The sequence below is a fragment of the Bubalus kerabau genome, chromosome 9, assembly GCF_029407905.1.
Source record: "Bubalus kerabau isolate K-KA32 ecotype Philippines breed swamp buffalo chromosome 9, PCC_UOA_SB_1v2, whole genome shotgun sequence".
In the NCBI taxonomy this organism is placed as follows: Eukaryota; Metazoa; Chordata; class Mammalia; order Artiodactyla; family Bovidae; genus Bubalus; species Bubalus kerabau.
Window position 1 is genome coordinate 111595794 of NC_073632.1, and position 22677 is coordinate 111618470.

The 22677-nt window shown below is 46.3% G+C and overlaps 1 protein-coding gene across 1 annotated transcript in view; it reads right to left on the minus strand.

Moving 5' to 3' along the window:
- Window positions 1-486: 486 nt before the first annotated feature.
- Window positions 487-22677, minus strand: part of WDR27 (WD repeat domain 27) — a 136830-nt gene continuing 114639 nt past the window's right edge. The window contains 1 exon segment of the mRNA XM_055591456.1: window positions 487-2528. Coding sequence (XP_055447431.1) covers window positions 2322-2528 — 207 coding nt within the window. The 3' untranslated portion in view covers window positions 487-2321.

Genomic DNA, 22677 nt, shown 5'->3' on the forward strand with positions numbered 1-22677 from the left:
TAGACTAAAGCTCAGACAACCAGAATATCCACAACCGATGAATGCATATACAAAGCGTGATGAGCATACAATGGAGCAGGTGTAACAATATGAAAAAGTCTCAAACAGCATTAGGCTAAGTAGAAGAATCCATACAGTAAACACACATTGTACTATTGAATTTATCTGACTTCCTGAAGAGACATGTAGGGAAGTGTCTGTGTGTCTAGATGTAGTGTCTATGTGTCTACACGGATTTCTGTGTAATCAGTGGCCAGGATGGGAAGGGGGCGCTGACTGCAAAGGGGCTCAGGAGAGCCTGAGTGAGAGGAATGTCATTCAACACCGTGTGCTGGGATTTGGGGAGCGAGAGATCCTCCAGGTATTTTAATGCCTGAAACATTAAAAGAGATATATCACACCCTTATGTGCATACAGGGGAGCAAGCCTGCAAAATGGTAACTAACAACCAGCTGTGAAAAAAGCAGGGGTGTCATTCTAGCGGTAGCTGAAGAGCACAGGAGAAACAGGCCAGGGCTCTAGTCTCCAAGGGCAGACATGCGCTCACACTTGGCGCACGCGTAGCCGTGCCTCTTTCTCTCGGTGCAGGCTGCTGAAGTGCTCAGTGTTTCTGCTCATTACCTTCCCCACTATCATGACCATCTCATAGCCTCCATGTGCCTCGATATTCCCCGAGGAGACAAGCTTTTCAATGGTTCCTTTTTGTCACTGTTCCCACAAACTCTGAGACTCGTTTCTTCATTCCCTGAGAACCATCTTCCACGTTTGTGACAAGTGGGGCAAATCACACTGCCCTGACTACAACATTTTATTGTGTAAACAGATATGAAAATAGCTGCTTTTCCCTAGACTCATATTTCTCTAGAAGCTTCACACTCTCCCTGTTCCCACACGAAGTGCATGGCCCGTGGAGGTAGAAGGCGGCAGAGTTTGGGTCTGGGTGCAAGCTGGGTCCAGTGGTGGGGCATGACCCTGGCACTGTGCCCTCCTAGCGAGGCCGCACAAGCTCGCCTGCCTCGGCATTCCTGTCCAGGCAACAGGGTCATGCGTGCTAAGTCACTCAGCTGAGTCCAGCTCTGTGCAACCCTATGGACTGTAGCCTACTAGGCTCCTCTGTCCATGGGATGCTCCAGATAGGAATTCTGGAGCAGATGTGCCCTGCTCCAGGGGATCATCCCGACCCAGGGATCGAACCCACATCTCTTAGGTCTCCTGCTTTGGCAGGTGGGTTCTCTACCATGAGTGCCACCTGGGAAGCCCAACAGGGACAAGGTTATAGAATCCTGTCCGCCCTGACTGTTCTATCCATCACTGGGTATGAGAACAGCTTCCACGTCGGAGACGCTGAGAACTAGGTATGGCAAATTCTCTTGCTTTAGAATGTAAGTATCACCTCCTCTGGGACAACGAGGACTGTCTCCTACAGTTTGGTTCGAATGTGAGAGCTGCTGGGGTATATACTGAGCTCCACGTGCAAACTGAAGGGAAGCATTTCAGAGAGAGAGGGGCACCAGCCTGCAAGCAGCAGGCGAGGCCTGGTCGGACGTACACACTCAGTCCTCTGCTGACCCGTCAGAAGTCAGATGGGCCCTTCCAGCCTTCAGCTGCTGTGAGAGCTCTGATTACAGGGCCGACTTGCTTGTTGGGGGGCTGAACCCTGTGAGTGAGGTCCTCAGTTGACCCCGGTTGACCTCGGTGGACTGGAACTAGGAGAAAGTGATTAACGAGAATAACCAAACACAAGGCATAACCATCATGCCAATAAAATCCACTTTTCCAGCGTTCTTTTTTCCTGCATGGACCCAGCCTAAGACACCACCTCTTCATGGTCTGCCTGTGGGGCTATCTGCAAACCATCCTTTCACTGGATGTCTTTCCCAAACATAAATAAATCCCCAAACTCAGAGCATCCTTGCAAAAAGAGAAAAAAGAAAAATCATCGCATTTATTCTGAGCAACGAGCATGAGTAAATCTCCGCTTCAATCATGCTTCATAGGTTGGAGTTTTAAGGACAATTAATGAAAAACACCACAAAAGAAGCATGTTTAGTCTAATTTGCTTAAAACTCTTAGATATGAAAATGGTTCTGAGAGCTGAACCCTTTCACTTCCCGAGACCCAAGGTCTGAGCTCCTCAGAAAACCCGGCTCCACCTCCCAGCTGGAAGCGATGGGCCCACAGGAACTCCGAAGGGGAGGCCCACCTTTCCGCCCTGTGACGCGGGCGGGGTGGGGCGTGGGGCTCATTACCCACACCTGGCAGCACAGACGCCAGAGGCCCCAGCTCGTCGCTGGCGTGAGGAGAGGAAGGCGTATCACACTTCAGTCGTGGGCCCTGGGTCCCAGCCCAACTGAAGCCCAGGTGTGTCCGCGCCAGGATGAATCAGCCGCCAGGCCCACCGGCACGGCCGCTGTTTGTCTTGGGCTGAAGGGAGCCAGGAGGTGCTTGCTTACATGCTCTGGGAGACCTTGTGGTAGACGAGGGGGCAGGTCTGAAATCTCCACAAAAAATTTAGTGTTCAGCCCCATCTGTCAAAGAAGAAATTTAGAAATGACAACAGACTTTCAAATGTTCTCTGAAGCAGAATTTTAAAATTATAGTCAATGATGTGCTGTCCAATTACTCCAAATATGACAGCTTACAAGGAGAAAGGAGCAGTGCGCGGATGGTCCGCTCACAGTCGATGAACAGCCTCTCCTTAGGGGGCAGTGTCCTGCGTCGGCTTTGATCTTTTCTAATCCATTATTAGAACCCCCTCATCCTATGATACTTCTGGACTTTCTTGGGTAGCCAGAACAGAGCCAAAAGGAGGCCTCTCCAGCTCTCTCCCCCTTTTTTACCTTGTACAAAATGATACAGGCTAATGCACAACAAAATGGTGAGACCACGGATGGAGCAGCCTAAACGTCCATGGGCAGAGGAGTGTGGCACGTGTATACGATGGAATAGTACTCAGCCATAATAAAGAAGGGAATGATGCCATCTGCAACAACGTGAATGGACCTAGAATGTTCACTTCATACTAAGGGAAGTAAGCCAGACAGACAGACAAATATCACATGGTATCACTCAGACTTGCGCTCTAACAGGTGCAGACTGACGTCTGTGAGACTTCCCGTGTAGCTCAGGCAGTAAAGAATCTGCCTGCAATGCAGGAGACCCGGGTTCGATCCCTGGGTTAGGCAGACCCCCTGGAGAATGGAATGGCAACCCACTCCAGTACTCTTGCCTGGAGAATCCCATGGACAGAGGAGCCTGGCAGGCTACAGTCCAGGGGGTTGCAAGAGTTGGACACGACTGAGCGACTAAACCACCACCACCATTTGTGACACACGAGACGCACACAGATGCAGAGGCACTAACAGCAGCTGCTTTCCCGTCAGCCCTTCACCTCCCCACTCCCGCCTTCTGCAGGAAGGACTCCAGCAAACGGGCCTGGTTTTGGAGCTTAAGGGACATCAGTGTCCTGACGCTGTAAACCCCTGTACAGAAGACACTTTTATGCCCATATTATTTTTTGCGTTTCCCAAAGTCAAACCCTCCACAAATCCCCTGCCTCTGCTTCTGTTTATATATCATCCTTCATTTGGGCCACAGGATTTGGGAGGTGAAGAAAACCTTAAAAACACAAACTAGATTTTCCTCCAAGTCCCGACACTAACACGAGGCATCTCCACCCGCTGTGAAGTCGCAGAGCTGGCTAGGGAAGGGGTCCCTGCCTCATGGGCTGGCCAACTCCCCCAGGCCTCCACAGGTGCTGCTGTGAACCCCGCGACCCTAACCAGCCGGGAGGCTGCAGCCCCAGCCGAACCCTTCAGCAGCATCTCCACACAGAAGCTGTGCCTTCACAGCAGAAGTGCAAGGATTTCGTTTGGATTAAAGGCCTCAGACGGGCTCACATTTGAAAGTGCTGGCTTCAGGCCCTGTCGGCAGAGAAGGGCTCGAGAGGGCCTGACAAGCCTCGCTGCCGCCCGGAGGCCACCTTGGGGTCACAGGTTTCAGGAAAGCAGCTCCCCCGACGGAGCTTCGCCCTCCACGGGGAGTGACCAGCCTCTCCTGCGGGCGCGGCACCCCGGTCAGATCGCGGCCGCCGCAGCCGCCGTCCTGACCGTCCAGGCCCCACGCAGGGCCCCTGGCTCGGGTCACACTCCCGGTCGAGGAGCCCAGGGTTCTCAGGATGGGTCTGGGCGGCGGTTTCTGAACTCCCTGCCGGCAGCCTGCAGTGAGCCAGGGCCCAGCTCTCTGAAGGCTCGCATGCTGTCATCCCATTACTTCTCCAGCGCCTCTAATCCAGGACAAACATCCCCACATCCTTCCAGTTTGCCGAGACCCGCATGTGGAAATGTTCTGTGGGCGTCCTCTGGCTTCTCCAGGTGAACGTTCCCAGAACTTGGCCCCAGCCACGCGCACTGGGGAGGGCTCTGGCCCAGGGGGGCTCTGTGGACAGGTCTGCCTGGGGTGGCCTCACCCAGACGGCGTGGTGCCAGACAGGGGCCCAGGGACAAGCGCGTCCTGGACCGGCCCCTCGGCGGCCCTGCAAGACCAGCCTGGGGCAGGGTCCACCAGCGCGGGGCAGGGTCCACCAGCGCGGGGCAGTCCCCACGAAATCCTTGCGCTTGCTGCCGCTGTAAAGGCACAGCTTCTGTGTGGAGATGCTGCTGAAGGGTTCGGCTGGGGCTGCAGCCTCCCAGCTGGTTAGGGTTGCGGGGTTCACAGCAGCACCTGTGGAGGCCTGGGGGAGTTGGCCGGCCCATGAGGCAGGGACCCCTTCCCTGGCCAGCTCTGCGACTTCACAGCGGGTGGAGATGCCTCGTGTTAGTGTCGGGACTTGGAGCGTGGGGACAGTTGGCGGTGGGATGTCCCCAGCCCAGGTGTCCTGGCGAGGATGGGACTCCAGGGGTCTTGCCCTCCCACCCAAAGCAAGCCGGCATGGTTATTAGACTGAGTCTGATCCAGGAGCCGGGGGCTCCGGCGGGCCAGTGACAGCCTCCCCATGATGGGCCAGGGACCTGCTGCTTTCCACCCGGGGGAGGCCTGCAGGGAGGGGGCTATTAACAGGTGGGTTTGGCTCCAAGACACTTTAGGGTCTGCAGGGCGAGGCCAAGAGGGACGGACCCTGCTGCTCAGGGTTGGCATGCAGGTGAGGGTGTGGGGGTTGATTGGGGGGTCCTGGGTGTAGATGAGATTAGGGTGCCAAAGCGGGTCTGGGTGCAGAGGACCTGGATGTTGGGAGGTCTGGGTGTGGGGGGCATGGGAGGGTTGTGGGGAGGAGGGGTCTGGGCGGTGTCTGGTTGGGTGGGGGTGGGAGGGGTCTGGGTCGGGGGTGGAGGCTGCTCTGACTCTCATGACGCAGGGCTCAGGGTGCTTCCTGCTTGGAAGGAAAGGGTCCAGAAGTGTCCAGACCCCACCTGCACGGGTGTGAGCCAGCGGCTCAGTAGCTCGTGCAGACCCAGGCCCGCATGCCCACCCCACATCCCACACTTGCAGACGTGGCCGCGCTGCGTCCCAGCCTCCCATGCAGACGCACAGACTTGCTTCAAGACCCCGCGGTGCCGCATTATCCAATGTCTCCAGAAAAGCAGAACTCTCATGGGCCGGAAATCTCCAGAGAGAGGAGCGTGGTGACCTTGACCCGCCTAAACTTCACCTATCTCAATGACAGGGTCCAAGTTCAGAAGTGGAACTTCCAAGTGGATGATCAACTTTATGGGCTGTTGCAAACTATCCCTACCGTCAGTGGCCACACACACACAGAACATACTGCTGCATAAAAATGCTGGACTGAGATAATTACTCACATATTTTAACAAGTAGAGAATCTTCTGTCACAGAACCCAAGAATTCTGTTTTTGTTTTGAAAGAGAAAAAACTTACTGAACCAGATTCACTGGTAGGAGGTCCTGCTCCACAGTCCTGCACTCAGGTCCCAGCAAACATGGAAAGAGGAGACTGCAAAAACCAAATTCAGGGACAGAGCAGTGGAGAGAGGGCAAAGGAAAGACTGACCATGATTCTCAACCAAAAACAAGTCAGAAAATTAAAATTATAAACACACTTAAATTGAACCCTGAGGCAGAGAGTTGAATAACAGCTGGAAGATAAATGCATTCCAGATCAATTTGAAATAAATAATAATGATAATTTAAAATATGTACGCTTATAATCCACAAAGAGAAGAATGGACAATAGCAAAATGAAAAGCAAGAAACCATTTTACAAATTGCAATGAAATATAAGAAGTTAGATATGCTAAAGAACATACTGCAAATTTAAAAATACTAGAAAAAAATGCAGAATACTGCCTGCTGAGACAAAACATTTGAAAGAAGTTCATTAGAATATAATATTAAAGAACCGTCCAAATTTCAGCTTAGAGAGACCAATTGATTTAAAAATATAAAAGGTCAGTTAAGAGACACAGATGATACTTTAAGAGTTTCAAAAGCATATGCTGCTGTGTGGCGGAACCACATCATGGTGTCAAGCGATTCTCCTTCAATTAAAAATAAATAAATTTTAAAAAATATGTCTGAGAGAATCCAGAGCAAACAATAAAGGCAGTTTGAGAGAAACAATACTTAAGGGGTAAAGGCAGCAAATTCAGCAGCAGCAGATACCAGGAAGCAGCAATATGTCCAAAGTGCTAATAATAAAATTAGTATGTTAATACTATATCAATCCAAAAATGTATATCAAGCTAACCTGTCATTTAAGAGTGATGGCAAAAATGAAGACATTTTCAGATACACAAAGACCAAGAGATATTATCGCTTTCAGTATCTCACTGGAAAACATGATATTATGAAAAACAGCCTTTCAGCAAGAGAAGGTAACCCAGAGGAAGAAACAAGATACAAGAAACAGACACAGAAAGTGATCGAACTCCAGACGGTAACACAGCTCTTCACACGACATCAGCTCTTGGAATCTTTCTTCTTGTCCATGTACAAACGGAGATATGGAGTAACCCCAGGTTTTTTCATTAAACTGTATAACCAAGTATATAAATGACAATGTTAAGGGTAATCGTTAAAATAGGAACTACATTCTTCAGATTCCAACCAAGACTGAGAAAAATATTTAAAAATCGAACTTGCAGAGGCAGAATGGGAAACAAAAGAATCAAAGTCCAATAAGAAAAACAGCAAAATTCACTTGTAAACGTTTTCTATTAGTCGTCCACAGTATCATGAATGTAAATTCTCCAGTTGAAAGGCAGTAACTATGAACTTAAGAAACGCAGCTAGAGAGACTGAAAGCAGACAGGTGAGAAAGTTACGCCACATGTGTATTAACGGGTGTGAGGTTTGTTTAGTGCTGTTGATGTAAAAGAAAGTTAATTTAACTCCAAAAACATAAGTGGGGAATAAAATTGAATGAAAAATAACAACACAAAGTAAAATCCTTGGGAAGATCACAAGCTTTACACACAGACTGCATCCGATGCCTGATGCAGAAGCTGGAAGGGCTGCAAGGAGACACTGAAGCAGCAGATTTTAACTCACCCCCATTATAAACCCACAGATCAAAGGCCAATATATGTTAAGTTTTAGAAGATCTGAAAAGAAGCATCAAATTTGATCCAAAAGATATGACATAGTAGATATTAAGCAGAATCCTGTACATATAATTCATGCATATCTTTTCCAGAAACACACGGACACCTTATGATAATTGATTGGAAAGCAGGTTACTGTGCCAGGGGCTAGGTCGATATCATACAAATCATAACCTTTGTAAATGATTCATCAGAAATCACATTTGGAAACATTTAAAAAATGCATTCCTAAGTAATTCATTGACTACAAAGGAATTTGTTATAGAAATTTTTTAAATAATTAAAAATTAAATAAAAGAAGTACTTCATGCCAAAACTGAAACAAAACCAATGTTGGAGAGAAATCTGTAGCTTTAAATGCGAATGTTAAGAGAAAAAAGTCTTAAATAAATAAGTGAAAGATTCAACACTATAAGCAATAAGCTTAGGAAAGTACAAATGAATGATACTAAACGTAGAAGGAAAGGGAAAAAGACAAGAGCAAAAACTAGAGAGTACGTTAAGAGACCCGAGTGAGGCCAAAGGCTGCTCCGCTGAAACGACTAACGCTCCAGTGCCCTTGCCTGCAGCAGCCCCACCTCGGACGGAGCGAGGAGAGAGGCAGACATCCCTGAGACAGCAGCAAGCACCCGAGGCAGCGCAGGAGGACTCGTCCCTCTGCCTCACGGCAGCTCTGTGGACTCTCTCTCTGCAAAGCCCCACTCTCAACCCGAACTCCACACACCTCTTCTGCCACCAAACCTGAGAGGGTGACCACCACCGGTGCGCTCTCGAGTACGCCTGCAGCGCACAGCACGCGGGCTCCTGTGCCTTTAAAAGGAAAGCGTGCCAACCAGTGAGGCAAAATTCCAGTGTAAAATGGCCTTAACAGGTTAAAAGTTCAGATACGGAGGTACTGGCAGGAAGTGTACTGACATGTAGATTTATTTTGAAATGCATCAAAAATCAGATGAGTGGATAAAGAGGAAGATAGACGGAGAGTTATGTGATGAAGCAAATATGGTAAAATATCAATCACAGAATCTAAATAGTGGGAATTCAACTGCTTCCTGCAAACTCTCTCAACTTTGATCATATTAGAATAGGCTCATAATAATGCCGGACACCGTAGCAGCCTCTGTCTTCGATGAAGGTATCTGGTTACCCACTCTTAACATCCTCTCAAAGCTTTGATGAAAATCAATTATTTTAGGCTTAGGGTTTCCATAAAAGAAATGAAAACTTTATCTTCTACTTTGTGTGTAATTTGCCACAGATCCTCAGATGAGGTCTGTCAACACAGACAGTATTACTTGGCTGTCATTCATCACAATAGTGCCACCTGGGGTTCCATGTGACAGTGACCAGATTGGCCCTTGGCAACAAATAGCGATTATATAAAAATGTATCAACATTAACTTTGTGAGTCAAATTACTGTGGGGTTTTCTTCAGGTCCTGATAAGCTCTAGTTAGTTAAAAACCACGTGCTAATAGGATCTAGTGCCATTCATGGGGTCTCTCTGGAGGCAGGAGGAAGTTAACGCCGAGTGACCTCTCGGTGAACCCGCGGCCCCCTGGATGAAACCACCAACCTGGACGCTGGAGCAGCAGCAGTGAGCCTCTCCCACAGACGGGCACACACATTGACCCCCGCAGGATGGGGCCCCCTGCTCAGTTCAGTTCACTTCAGTTGCTCAGTCGTGTTTGATTCTTTGTGACCCCATGCACTGCAGCACGCCAGGCTTCCCTGTCCATCACCAACTCCCTGGAGCTTGCTCAAACTCACGTCCATCCATTTAAAGATGTCATCCAACCATCTCATCCTCTCAACCCCTTCTCTCACCTTCGATCTTTCCCAGCATCAGGGTCTTTAGATGGGTTGGCTTTCACATCATGTGGCCAAAGTATTGAAGCTTCAGCATCAATCAATATTCAGAACTGATTTCCTTTGGGACTGACTGCTTTGATTTGCCTGCAGTCCAAGGGACTCTCAAGAGTCTTCTCCAACACCACACTTCAAAAGCATCAATTCTTCGGCTCTCAGCCTTCTTTATGGTTCAACTCTCACATCCATACATGACTATGGGAATAGCCTTGACTAGACGGACCTTTGTCGGCAAAATAATGGCTCTGTTTTTTAATATGCTTTCTAGGTTGGTCATAGCTTTTCTTTCAAGGAACAAGCATCTTTTAATTTCACATTGCACTCACCATCTGCAGTGATTTTGGAACCCCCCCAAAATAGTCTCTCACTGTTTCCATTGTTTCCCCATCTATTTGTCATGAAGTGATGGGACCGGATGCCATCTTAGTTTTTTGAATGTTGAGTTTCAAGCCAGCTTTTTCACTCTCCTCTTTCACTTTCAAGAGGCTAGTTCCTCTTCACTTTCTGCCATAAGGGTGGCGTCATCTGCATATCTGAGGTTATTGATATTTCTCTCAGCAATCTTGTTTCCAGCTTGTGCTTCATCCAACCCAGCATTTCACATGATATACTTACTCTGCATAAAAGTTAAATAAGCAAGGTCACAATATACAATCTTGAATTACTCCTTTCCCAACGTGGAACCAGTTCATTGTTCCATGTCCGGTTCTAACTATTGCTTCTTGACCTGCATACAGATTTCTCAGGAGGCAGGTAAGGTGGTCTGGTATTCCCATCTCTTGAAGAATTTTCCAGTTTGTTGTGACCCACATAGTCAAAGGCTTTAAGATAGTCAATGAATCAGAGACAGATTTTTTTTTTTTTTTTGGACCTCTCTTGATTTTTCTATGATCCAACGGATGTTTGCAATTTGATCTCTGGTTCCTCTGCCTTTTCTAAATCCAGCTTGAACATCTGGAAGTTCTTGGTTCATGTACTGTTGAAGCCTAGCTTGGAGAATTTTGAGCATTACTTTGCTAGCATGAGAGATGAGTGCAATTGTGTGGTAGTTTGAATATTCTTTGGCATTGCCTTTCTTTGGGATTGGAATGAAAACCGACCTTTTCCAGTCCTGTGGCCACTGCTGAGTTTTCCAAATTTGCTGGCATACTGAGTGCAGCACTTTCATAATATCATCTTATAGGATTTGAAATAGTTCAACTGGATTTCCATCACCTCCACTAGCTTTGTTCATAGTGATATTTCATAAGGCCCACTTGACCTTGCATTCCAGGATGTCTGGCTCTAGGTGAGTGATCACACCATTGTGATTATCTGGGTCGTGAAGCTCTTTTTTGTACAGTTCTTCTGTGTACAGAAGAACTTAGGTCCATACCATTTCTGTCCTTTATTGTTCCCATCTTTGCATGAAATGTTCCCTTGGTATCTCTAATTTTTTTTTGAAGAGATCTCTAGTCTTTCCCATTCTGTTGTTTTCCTCTATTTCTTTGCATTGATCACTGAGGAAGGCTTTCATATCTCTCCTTGCTATTCTTTGGAACTCTGCATTCATATGGGTATATCTTTCCTCTCCTCCTTTGCCTTTTGCTTCTCTTCTATTCTCAGCTATTTGTAAGGCCTTCTTAGACAACCATTTTGACTTTTTGAATTTCTTCTTCTTGGGGATGGTCTTGATCACTGCCTCCTGTACGCACCTCCATCCATAGTTTTTCAGGCACTCTATCAAATCTAATCCTTTGAATCTATTTGTCACTTCTACTGTATAATCGTACAGGATTTGATTGGTGATGTCTGTGTAGAGTCTTCTCTAGTGTTGTTGGAAGAAGGTGTTTGCTTTGACCAGTGCATTCTCTTGGCAAAATTCTGTTAGGTTTTTCCCTGCTTCATTCTGCACTCCAAGGCCAAATTTGACTGTTACTCCAGGTATCTGACTTCCTTTTTGCATTCCAGTTCCCTGTAACAGAGAAGGAAATGGCAACCCACTCCAGTACTCTTGCCTGGAAAATCCCATGGACAGAGGAGCATGGTAGGCTACAGTCTATGGGGTCGCAAAGAGTCGGACACAACTGAGTGACTTCACTCACTCCCTATAATATAGAGGACATCTTTTTTGGGTGTTAATTCTAGAAAGTCTTGTAGGTCTTCATAGAACTGTTCAACTTCAGCTTCTTCAGCATTAGTGGATGAGACATAGATTTGGATCACCATGATACTGAATGGTTTGCCCTGGAAATGATCAGAGATCATTCTGTCATTTTTGAGATTGCACCCAAGTACTGCATTTCAGACTCTTTTGTTGACTATTAGGGCTTCTCCATTTCTTCTAAGGGATTCTTACCCAGAGTAGTAGTTGTAATGGTCATCCGAATTAAATTCACTCATTCCAGTCCATTTTAGTTCACTGATTTCTAAAATGTTGATGTTCACTATTGCCATCTCCTGATGGCAATTTACCTTGATTCATGGACCTAACTTCCCAGGTTCGTATGCAACATTGTTCTTTATAGCATCGGACTTCACGTCCATCACCAGTCACATTCACAACATGTGTGGTTTTTGCTTTGGCTCAGCCTCTTCATTCTTTCTGGAGCTATTTCTCCATTCTTCTCCAGTGGCATATTGGGCACTTACTGACCTGGGGGGTCCATCTTTCCATATCATTTTTTTTTTTTTTTTTGCCTTTTCATACTGTTCATGGGGTTCTCAAGGCAATAATACTGAAGTGGTTTGCCATTGCCTTCTCCAGTGGACCACATTTTGTCAGAACTCTCCACCATGATCCGTCCTTCTTGGGTGGCCCTACATGGCATGGCTCATAGTTTAATTGAATTAGACAAGGCTGTGGTCCATGTGATCAGTTTGGTTAGTTTTCTGTAATTGTGGTTTTCATTCCATCTGCCCTCTGATGGATAAGCATAAGAGGTTTGTGGAAGCTTCCTGATGGAAGGGATTACCTGTGGGGGAAACTGGGTCTTGCGCTGATGGGCAGTAAATAGTAGATGGTAATCCAATTTCTGTTGATGGGTGCTCCCTCCCTGTAGTTTGGCCTGAGGCCAGACTATGATAGGGCTAATAAGCCCTCCTTACTTTAACATGCAGCACCTCCCAGGACTGTTGTTTTCAGTGCCCCTGACACTGCAGCAGGCCACTGTCCACCCACACCTCTGCCAGAGACTCCTGGACACCCACAGCAAGTCTGGCTCAGTCTCCTGTAGGGTCACTGCTCCTTTCTCCTGGGTCCTTGCGTGCACAAGGTTTTGTTTGTGCCCTCCAAGAGTCTGCTTCCCCAGTCCTGTGGAAGTTCGGTAATCAAATCCCACTGGCCTTCAAAGTCAAATTCCCTGGGGGTTGTCAGTCCCTTTGCCATATCCCCAGGTTTGGAAATCTGTTATGGGTCCTAGAGTTTTCATAACAGTGCAAGGATTTCTTTGGTGTGGTTGTTCTCCAGTTCATGGGTCATCTGCTCGGTGGCTCTGTGGTGGGCTAATGGCGACCTCCTCCAAGAGGACTGATGCCACGAGCCCGCCTCCCAGGTCTGCTGCAGCCAGAGTCCCTGTCCCCATGGCACCACTGCCGGCCTGTGCCTCCACAGGAGACACTCAAAGGCAGGTCGGGCTCAGTCTTCTTTGAGCCCTCCAAGCATCTCTGGTGGGTATGAGGTTTGATTCCAAATGTGATTTTGCCCATCCTACCATTTTGCTAGGGTCTCTCCTTTGGCCTTGGATGTGGGGTATCTTTTTTTGGTGGGATCCCACATTCTCGTGTTTATGGTTGTTCAGACCCCCTTCTGGATGCAGGCAAACAGGGCTTGGACCATCTGAGTGACTGACAGGTTGTTGGCAGAACTGAGACTCAACCCCAAGTGGACAGCCAGTGTGCCCCGGACAGGACGCCATGACCGTTGCTTCTGAGCTTGTTTGAAAGGCAGGTCTCTGGCCCGCCCAGAGCCACTGAATTAGAGCTGCCTCTTCCAGATCCCAGGTACTTGCAAGGCACTGAACTCTGAGAAGTGCTGGCAGACCCAGTCCCTTAACCACGCCACCAGGAACAGTGTGTGGGCAGAACCAGCTGGCAAAGCTGACTCAACAGGAATGCAGGCCTGCCCCCAGGAGTCTGGATTCAGTAGGACTGAGTGGGAGGGGTGGGAAGGAGGAGCCTGCATCCAATACGTTCCCTCCCATGGGAACAGCATGCCGGTCCAAGGGCCACACCTGGAGAACCGCTGCTCTGTGGCACTGCCCCCCGATATGGCCTCTGGTGCCTCGCCTACGTGTCCGGCACAGTGCTACTAGCAGCTTCCCGGCTGTTAGACCGGCAGGCGATGCTTCCGGAAACTAACTCCATGGTGCACATTTGCACTTGTATAACACTATCCTGTTTTCAGTAGAATTGCAATTTCTCTGCAAATATGCGGTATTTCATCTGACCTAAAAATTGAAATGCTACAACTTTACAAGCTGAACCTGGGGGACGTCCAAGCACTAATTTTTCCATTTTAATCAGAACTCCTTTGCTTGGAGAAGACTGGCACACATCGGGACATGGGTGATCTCCAGGGAGATGACTGTCAGCACGCATGTGATAATCCTCGTGTGGTCACACCCTCTGCCCTACACAACACTGAGCAACTGCAAATCCCAACCATTCACATGCTGACAGGACTTGAACTAAGTGATCAGAAAAGAAAGTCCAGGGGCCTTGTTGGTGCCTGTTGTTGTTCAGTGCTCAGTGATGTCTGACTCTCTGCCACCCACCCATGGACTGCAGCACCCCAGGCTTCCCTGTCCTTCACCATCTCCTGGAGCTTGCTCAAACTCATGTCCATCAAGTCAGAGATGCCATCCAACCATCTCATCTTCTGTCATCCCCTTCTCCTCCTGCCCTCAGTCTTTCCCAGCATCAAGGTCTTTTCAAATGAGTCAGCTCCTGGCATGAGGTAGCCAAAGTACTGGAGCTTCAGCTTCAGCATCAGTCCTTCCAATGAATATTCAGGACTGATTTCCTTTGGGTTTGACTGGTTTGATCTCCTTGCAGTCCAAGGGACTCTCAAGAGTCTTCTCCAACACCACAGTTCAAAACATCAATTCTTCAGTGCTCAGCTTTCTTTATAGTCCAACTCTCACATCCATACACGTCTACTGGAAAAAACCACAGCTTTGACTAGATGGACCTTTGTTGGCAAAGTAATGTCTCTGCTTTTTAATACACTGTCTAGGTTTGTCATAGCTTTTCTTCCAAGGAGCAAGCGTCTTTTAACTTGGTACCTATCTTAATGGAATTTTAATTTGGAATTAAATGAAATTTTAATTTGGTGCATGTCTTAATGGAAAAGAATAAGTAACTTTTCCAAGTATCTGAATTTACCATCTCTAACTCCTGCCTTCCCTTGTAATTGCAGAAGCCCAAAGATGACAAGACATTGTGCCATATGAAGAGCAAGCCTGCCTCAGTGAAGGAGAGGTGCAGTGATTCCAAGAAGTAAAAGAAGCAATAGGACCAGTGAATTTGCAGAATCATGTTCACAGGACAAGAATGCAGCTGGTACAGATAAAGATGGGCAAAGTAGGTAAAAACACAGTTCTTACGGGATAGCTGTAAACCTACAGTTGCCATGTTCAAAAAGTACACCTCTTTCATACTAAAGAATCCGTCTGCAATGTGGGAGACCTGGGTTCAGTCCCTGGGTTAGGAAGATCCCCTGGAGAAGGGAAAGGGTACCCACTCCAGTATTCTGGCCTAGAGAATTCCACAGACTATACAGTCCATGGGGTTGCAAAGAGTTGGACACGACTGAGCGACTTTCACTTCACTTCACACTAAATCTTGTGGCACCTGCGTCACTTGATTGCTCAGAAGTGGGCTGAATACCATGGGCTGAATACCATGGGCCAGGCGCGTTCCTTCTAAGGGGACACACCAGGAGAGAGCCAGACGCTGGCACACGTGGGACGGCGGGATGGGGGAGCCGCTAACAAACCGAGTTACTGAGGCCATGGTTGACTGCAGCAGCCACAGAAACGGGCTCGCAGCAAACAAGCTCGCGGAAAACTGTTTAGTTCGACTCGAGGGTGTTTATAGGTGAGGACGCTGTGGCCACATCGGCAGGTCACTAACAACAAGGAGACCTTTTCCTCGACTCCTGATGCTTGCACAAGCGCCACTGATAATATCTGCTCAAATGTTGTTAAGAGTCAGTAATTCAAAGTGACCCAAGAATTAGTAATTCAGAGTGACTGAAGGGTCAGTCAGTAGTCGTCCTGGAACAGTCACAAGTAAGACTATTTCAAAAGAAGTTGAGAAAACACGGATTCGGGACGACCTGAAGTGGAATCCACGAAGTCGTGTCACAGCTGATGGTGGTGAAACGTGTGGAGGGAAAGACAACACCTCTGAGAACATGCAGTGTGTGAGGCAGGGGCGCTCTGCCAGCAGGGACTCTGCAGAAGGTGCGGTGAGCTACGCCATCTCCGCGCAGTGCGGTGATGATGAGGAACTTGCCACCCTGGTTTCTGACCATCCACAGGGCGGCGGAGTCTGGAGGAGACACAAGCTGAGCACTGACTTAATCCCTGTAACAGCTCAGCAGCTTAGCACCCGTGAAGCGTTACTGCAGCTGTTGAGCTCACAATGCAGACAGTTTTCTAAATGAGAACTGCTTTCCACCATGTTTATCAAACACTGAAGGACTGTAGAATTAGCTTGATACTGTGTCTTAATAAATCTAGCCTGAAATTACAGGGCAAAACAACACTTAGAGGCCAAAGTTATGCTGCGCTAAAGTCATTTTGATGACAACAGACGCCTGCATCAAAAGTGACAGAGAGCTTGTCTGCTCCCTGTGCTGTCAGAGTCCAAACACAGAGAGAGCGCTCCACTCCCGAATGCGTGAAGCAGAGAGACTTCCTAAGCTCAGCCCACAGCAGCAGCTCCAGCAGTGTTCTTCAGGCCTCGGTGCAAGGGCAGGAGAAATTTCCACATTTCAAAGTCCATTTGGTCGCATGTGAAGAGATCCTACCTAACCTTCAACTGGAGGTGATTAATATGCTCACTTAATGAAACATTAACAGACCAATATCACGAGTAAAATCTAATGGGATTCTATGACTACTTGCCAAGCGATGAATATGCTCAATTAAAAGCAAATGCTTGTGGGTTGATATCAGTGTTTGGTAATACCTATCTGGGTGAAAAGACATTTTCAAAGATGAAATACATAGAATTTCATAATAGATAAGCATTAACAGATGAACATTTGCAATTAATTTTGATATAAGGAATGTTAACTTTGAACTCCACATTAAAAAAATATTATGCCTCCCAAAACTCTTATTTGATTCTTCTCATCTGCAGATCCTGTATTACAACGAAAACTGCACTCAATTTTACAATTATATTTTGAAAGTCACTGGTGAAACACTGCTGAGATCTATTTCCTTTCTTCTTATGTAAGTACATACATAACATCCTCAGTTCTCCTCCTGGCTCACGCCTAAAATATTTTCTTTCTAGCCCTTTACCAAAAAAAGTTTGCTAACCTTTGCTCTGGATCACCTTAGTCCCCAAATTATACTTAGTGTGTTTAGGTAATGCCTATATCTGTCATCATCATCCGTGTGGATGAATGGATAGATGGATAACTTCCTGTTTTGCAGTCTTCACACAACGATCTGTGGCTGTTAGTCTGCTGCTATCAGTGAAAGGGACGTGGAGCTGTTCTGAATGCCGATGTTGGGAAAGCAGGCCCTGGTCAGGGTTCCCCACACCCAGAGGACTAGAGGCGGCAGCTTACATTATTTATTACAAGGGCCTTCAATCCAAATTACAGCAAAAGTAGCTTCGCTGAGCACATACAAAATATTATGCTATTTCATTTCACATAGAGAAGCAGCAGGACCAACGCAATACACATTTTAAGACTGCCCTTCCAGCGGCGGCTCAGATGGTGAGGGATCTGCCTGCAGTGCAGGAGACCCAGGCTGGATCTCTGGGTCGGGAAGATCCCCTGAGAAGGGAATGGCAACCCACTCCAGTGTTCTTGCCTAGAGAATCCCATAGACGGAGGAGCCTGGTCGGCTACAGTCCATGGGGTCACAAAGAGTTGTACACGACTGAGCGACTAACACTTTCACTTCACTTTCCAATGGCAAAGCTCACTGTTTTGTCAAACTACAATGTCTTCTCATGAAATGTGAAAAATCTACACCCAGAACACTTGAAAATGTAGTTAAGTATTGTTAATCCACCCAAATAACCAAGTCTACTTTTTTCTAACCCTTTAGACAACAGAATGCTATTTCAGCTCAAAATGTAACTGAAGTAAATTCCTAAATAAAGTTTAACTGCTGTAATGCTTAAAGAGCTCCTCACCCTGCAGTCAGCAGCCCAGCACAATGTCATCACCCCCAGGTCTACACAGGGAACTTTTCTTTAAGAAACGGATAATAGAAATGTGAGCACAAGTGGATTCTCTACTCACAGCTGCTCAGGCTTCCAACGGGAGTTGGAGACTTTATAAACAGCCATTTCTGCTGTAATATATCATTGCCAAGTTAACAAAGCAAGACATTCTGTTGCTCCAGTCTTTAAAGATTATGAAATTATCCAACACTAATTCTTCTACTCCTGGCTGCTTATTTTCCCCGACAGAAGACAAAAGCAAACATCAAGTTTTAATCATTAGCAGTTCACACCCAATTTTCAACTGTGGCTTAAACAAAAAACCATAACAATAAAACTAACAGGAAGCTTTCACTATAAAGGACTTACACCATCTTTCTGAAACCAGCAATTCAACGGAGTCACTACCCAAGCGCCACGCCACCGGTGGGTCTTTCAGCTGCTCTGCCCAAGGCATCTGTAAGAGGTGTTGTTGTTGCTGTTGTTTAGTTGCTCAGTTGTGTCCAGCTCCTTGTGACCCCATGGACTGTAGCCCACCAGGCTCCTCTGTCCATGGGATTCTCCAGGCAAGAGTACTGGAGTGGGTTGCCATTTACTTCTCCAGGGGATCTTCGACCCAGGGATCGAACCTGCATTTCCTGCATTGGCAGGTGGATTTTTTACCCGCTGAGCCACCAGGAGCCCCATGAGAAGTGTTATGTAAAGCATTAGCTTTGTGTTCTGCTTCACAAAGTCAATCAATTGTTTAGATTGTTTTAATATAGGAAAGACAGAGAGTCAAAAAAAGAAAAAGTCCACAAAATAGAACCATAATCACAGATCCCAAAGGAACTTCAAATTGTGTTATTCCTTTTGTGTTATGTGTGTGTTAGTCACTCAGTCGTGCCTGACTCTTTGCGACCCCATGGACTGCAGTCCACCAGGTTCCTCTGTCCATGAGATTTTCCAGGCAAGGATACTGGAGCGGGTTGCCATTTCCTTCTCCAGGGGATCTTCCCAGCCCAGGGATCAAACCCGGGTCTCCTACACTGCAGGCAAATTCTTTACCGACTGAGCTACAAGGGAAGCCCTTGTTATTGTTATTCCTTTTAGCTGCTCTATTTCAGAGGAAGCTAAAATTAGTAAGGCAAAGAAGTGTGTAATATAGCTAACAAGAGACCACCAAGAAATCACACTGGCTTTCCAGACTACACACAAGCCGATTTTAATTATGTTATTTAAAACTCATTTAAAGGCAGCAAACATGAGCATTGCAACATTGGAATGCAATAGAACCATCTGTCTATTTTTGCCTTTTTATATATTAGATATAATGACTTGAATTGCCTTTAATTTTATATTAACAGAAGGTCATATACACTGTTTCAAGAGAAAATATGGAAAAATCAGTGTCTGCCTAGTAGGTCTGATCTAGTCTCTTCCTCTTAAAACAAAGTATGTTAAGAGACAGGAAAGAGACCATGTAAAGAACTAAGAAATGAGAATGCTAAAATATGGACAAAATCACCACCAACTCTGAAGAAAATGGAAAGACTGAGAAAATATATCTTCACAACATAAAGAATGTTAAAAAATACAAAAAGATGTCCTGATTGTTTACTGTTGTATTATAAGCTACCCCCAAACTTAGCTGTTTAAAGCAATGCCTGTTCTCTCATGTTTCACGGCTCTCAGGCTCGATGAGCAGGCATCCCCACAGGTGGAGCAGGAGCTGGACGGGCTTCCGCAGGTCTTGGAGAACTCACAACCGGCGCTCACGGTTCATTGGTGGAAACAGCCGGGAGAGCACCCAGATTCATAAGGAAGCGACACTCACTGCTCAAAAGAAGCATCAAACAACCTGTAGCCATGTTTTACAATAGATTCAGAACCCACTCTTCATTCCCTGATTAGAATTTGTCCACTTTGACATATTCATATATATTCAGAGACAGCAACTTTCAGAAAATAACCAGGCCTAAGTAGGAGCAGCTAAGAACAGAATATGATACTTTGATCAGTACATTACTTATAAACAAGGTTCTAAAGGACCTCCCTGGTAGCTCAGATGGTAAAGCGTCTGTCTACAATGTGGGAGACCTGGGTTCGTTTTCATTCCAAGGTCAGTTTTCATTCCAATCCCAAAGAAAGGCAATGCCAAAGAATGTTCAAACTACCACACAATTGCACTCATCTCACACACAAGTACCCACTCCAGTGTTCTTGCCTGGAGAATCCCAGGGACGGGGGAGCCTGGTCGGCTGCCGTCTATGGGGTCGCACAGAGTTGGACACGACTGAAGCCACTTAGCAGCAGCAGCAGCAGCAGCAGAAGACACAAGTAATGCTCAAAATTCTCCAAGCCAGGCTTCAGCAATACATGAACCACGAACTTCCAGATGTTCAAGCTGGTTTCAGAAAAGGCAGAGGAACCAGAGATCAAATTGCCAACATCCGTTGCATCATTGAAAAAGCAAGACAGCTCCAGAAAAACATCTATTTCTTCTTTATTGACTATGCCAAATCCTTTGACTCTGTGGATCACAATAAACTGTGGAAAATTCTTCAAGAGATGGGAATACCAGACCACCTGAGCTGCCTCTTGAGAAACCTATATGCAGGTCAGGAAGCAACAGTTAGAACTGGACATGGAACAACAGACTGGTTCCAAATAGGAAAAGGAAGACGTCAAGGCTGTATATTGTCACCCTGCTTATTTAACTTCTATGCAGAGTACATCATGAGAAACGCTGGGCTGGAAGAAGCACAAGCTGGAATCAAGATTGCCGGGAGAAATATCAATAACCTCAGATATACAGATGACATCACCCTATGGCAGACAGTGAAGAGGAACTAAAAAGCCTCTTGATGAAAGTGAAAGAGGAGAGTGAAAGAGTTGGCTCAAAAACTCAACATTCAGAAAACGAAGATCATGGCATCTGGTCCCATCTGGCAAATAGATGGAGAAACAATGGAAACAGTGTCAGACTATTTTTTTGGACTCCAAAATCACTGCAGATGGTGATTGCAGCCATGAAATTAAAAGACGCTTACTCCTTGGAAGGAAAGTTATGACCAACCTAGATAGCATATTCAAAAGCAGAGACATTACTTTGCCAACAAAGGTCCGTCTAGTCAAGGCTATGGTTTTTCCAGTGGTCATGTATGGATGTGAGATTTGGACTGTGAAGAAAGCTGAGTGCCGAAGAATTGATGCCTTTGAACTGTGGTGTTGGAGGAGACTCTTGAGAGTCCCTTGGACTGCAAGGAGATCCAACCAGTCCATTCTAAAGGAGATCAGTCCTGGGTGTTCATAGGAAGGATTGATGCTAAAGCTGAAACTCCAATACTTTGGCTACCTCATGTGAAGAGTTGACTCACTGGAAAAGACTCTGATGCTGGCAGGGATTGGGGGCAGGAGGAGAAGGTGACGACAGAGGATGAGATGCCTGGATGGCATCACTGACTCGATGGATATGAGTTTGAGTGAACTCCGGGAGTTGGTGATGGACAGGGAGGCCTGGCATGCTGTGTGTGATTCATGGGGTCGCAAAGAGTCGGACACGACTGAACGACTGAACTTAACTGAAAGGACTATCTTCTCACTGAAAGGCAAAGGAGAAAAGGAAAGATATATCCATCTGAATGCCGAGTTCCAAAGAATAGCAAGGAGAGATAAGAAAGCCTTCCTCAGTGATCAATGCAAAGAAATAGAGGAAAACAATATAATGGGAAAGACTAGAGATCTCTTCAAGAAAATTACAGATACCAAGGGAACATTTCATGCAAAGATGGGCTCAAAAAAGGACAGAAATGGTGTGGACCTAACGGAAGAGGAAGATATTAAGAAAAGGTGGCAAGAATACACAGAAGAACTGTACAAAAAAGATCTTAATGATCCAAATAACCATGATGGTGTGATCACTCACCTAGAGCCAGACATCCTGGAGTCTGAAATCAAGTGGGCCTTAGGAAGCATCACTACAAAGCTAGTGGAGGTGATGGAATTCCAGTTGAGCTATTTCAAATCCTAAAAGATGATGCTGTGAAAGTGCTACACTCAGTATGCCAGCACATTTGGAAAACTCAGCAGTGGCCACAGGACTGGAAAAGGTCAGTTTTCATTCTAATCCCAAAGAAAGGCAATGCCAAAGAATGTTCAAACTACTGCACAATTGCACTCATCTCTCATGCTAGCAAAGTAATGCTCAAAATTCTCCAAGCGAGACTTCAACAGTATGTGAACCGAGGACTTTCAGATGTTCAAGCTGGATTTAGAAAAGGCAGAGGAACCAGAGATCAAATTGCAAACATACACTGGATCATAGAAAAAGCAAGAGAATTCCAGAAAAACATCTATTTCTGTTTCATTGACTACACCAAAACCTTTGACTGTGTGGATCACAGCATACTGTGAACAATTCTTCAAGAGATGGGAATACCAGACCACTGTACCTGCCTCCTGATAAATCTGTATGCAGGTCAAGAAGCTACAGTTAGAACTGGAGATGGAACAATGAACTGGTTCCACATTGGGCTCCAAAATCACTTCTCTTTCTTGGGCACTTTACTTTCTTTATGCCTTATATAAAACCAAAATCACTGCAGATGGTGACTGCAGCTGTGAAATTAAAAGACGCTTGCTCCTTGGAAGAAAAGCTATGACAAACCTAGACAGCATATGAAAAAGCAGACACATTACTTTACCAACAAAGGTCCATCTAGTCAAAGCTATGGCTTTTCCAGTAGTCATGTATGGATGTGAGAGTTGGAATATAAAGAAAGCTGAACACTGAAGAATTGATGCTTTTGAACTGTGGTGTTGGAGAAGACTCTTGAGAGTCCCTTGAACTGCAAGGAGAGCAAACCAGTCAATCCT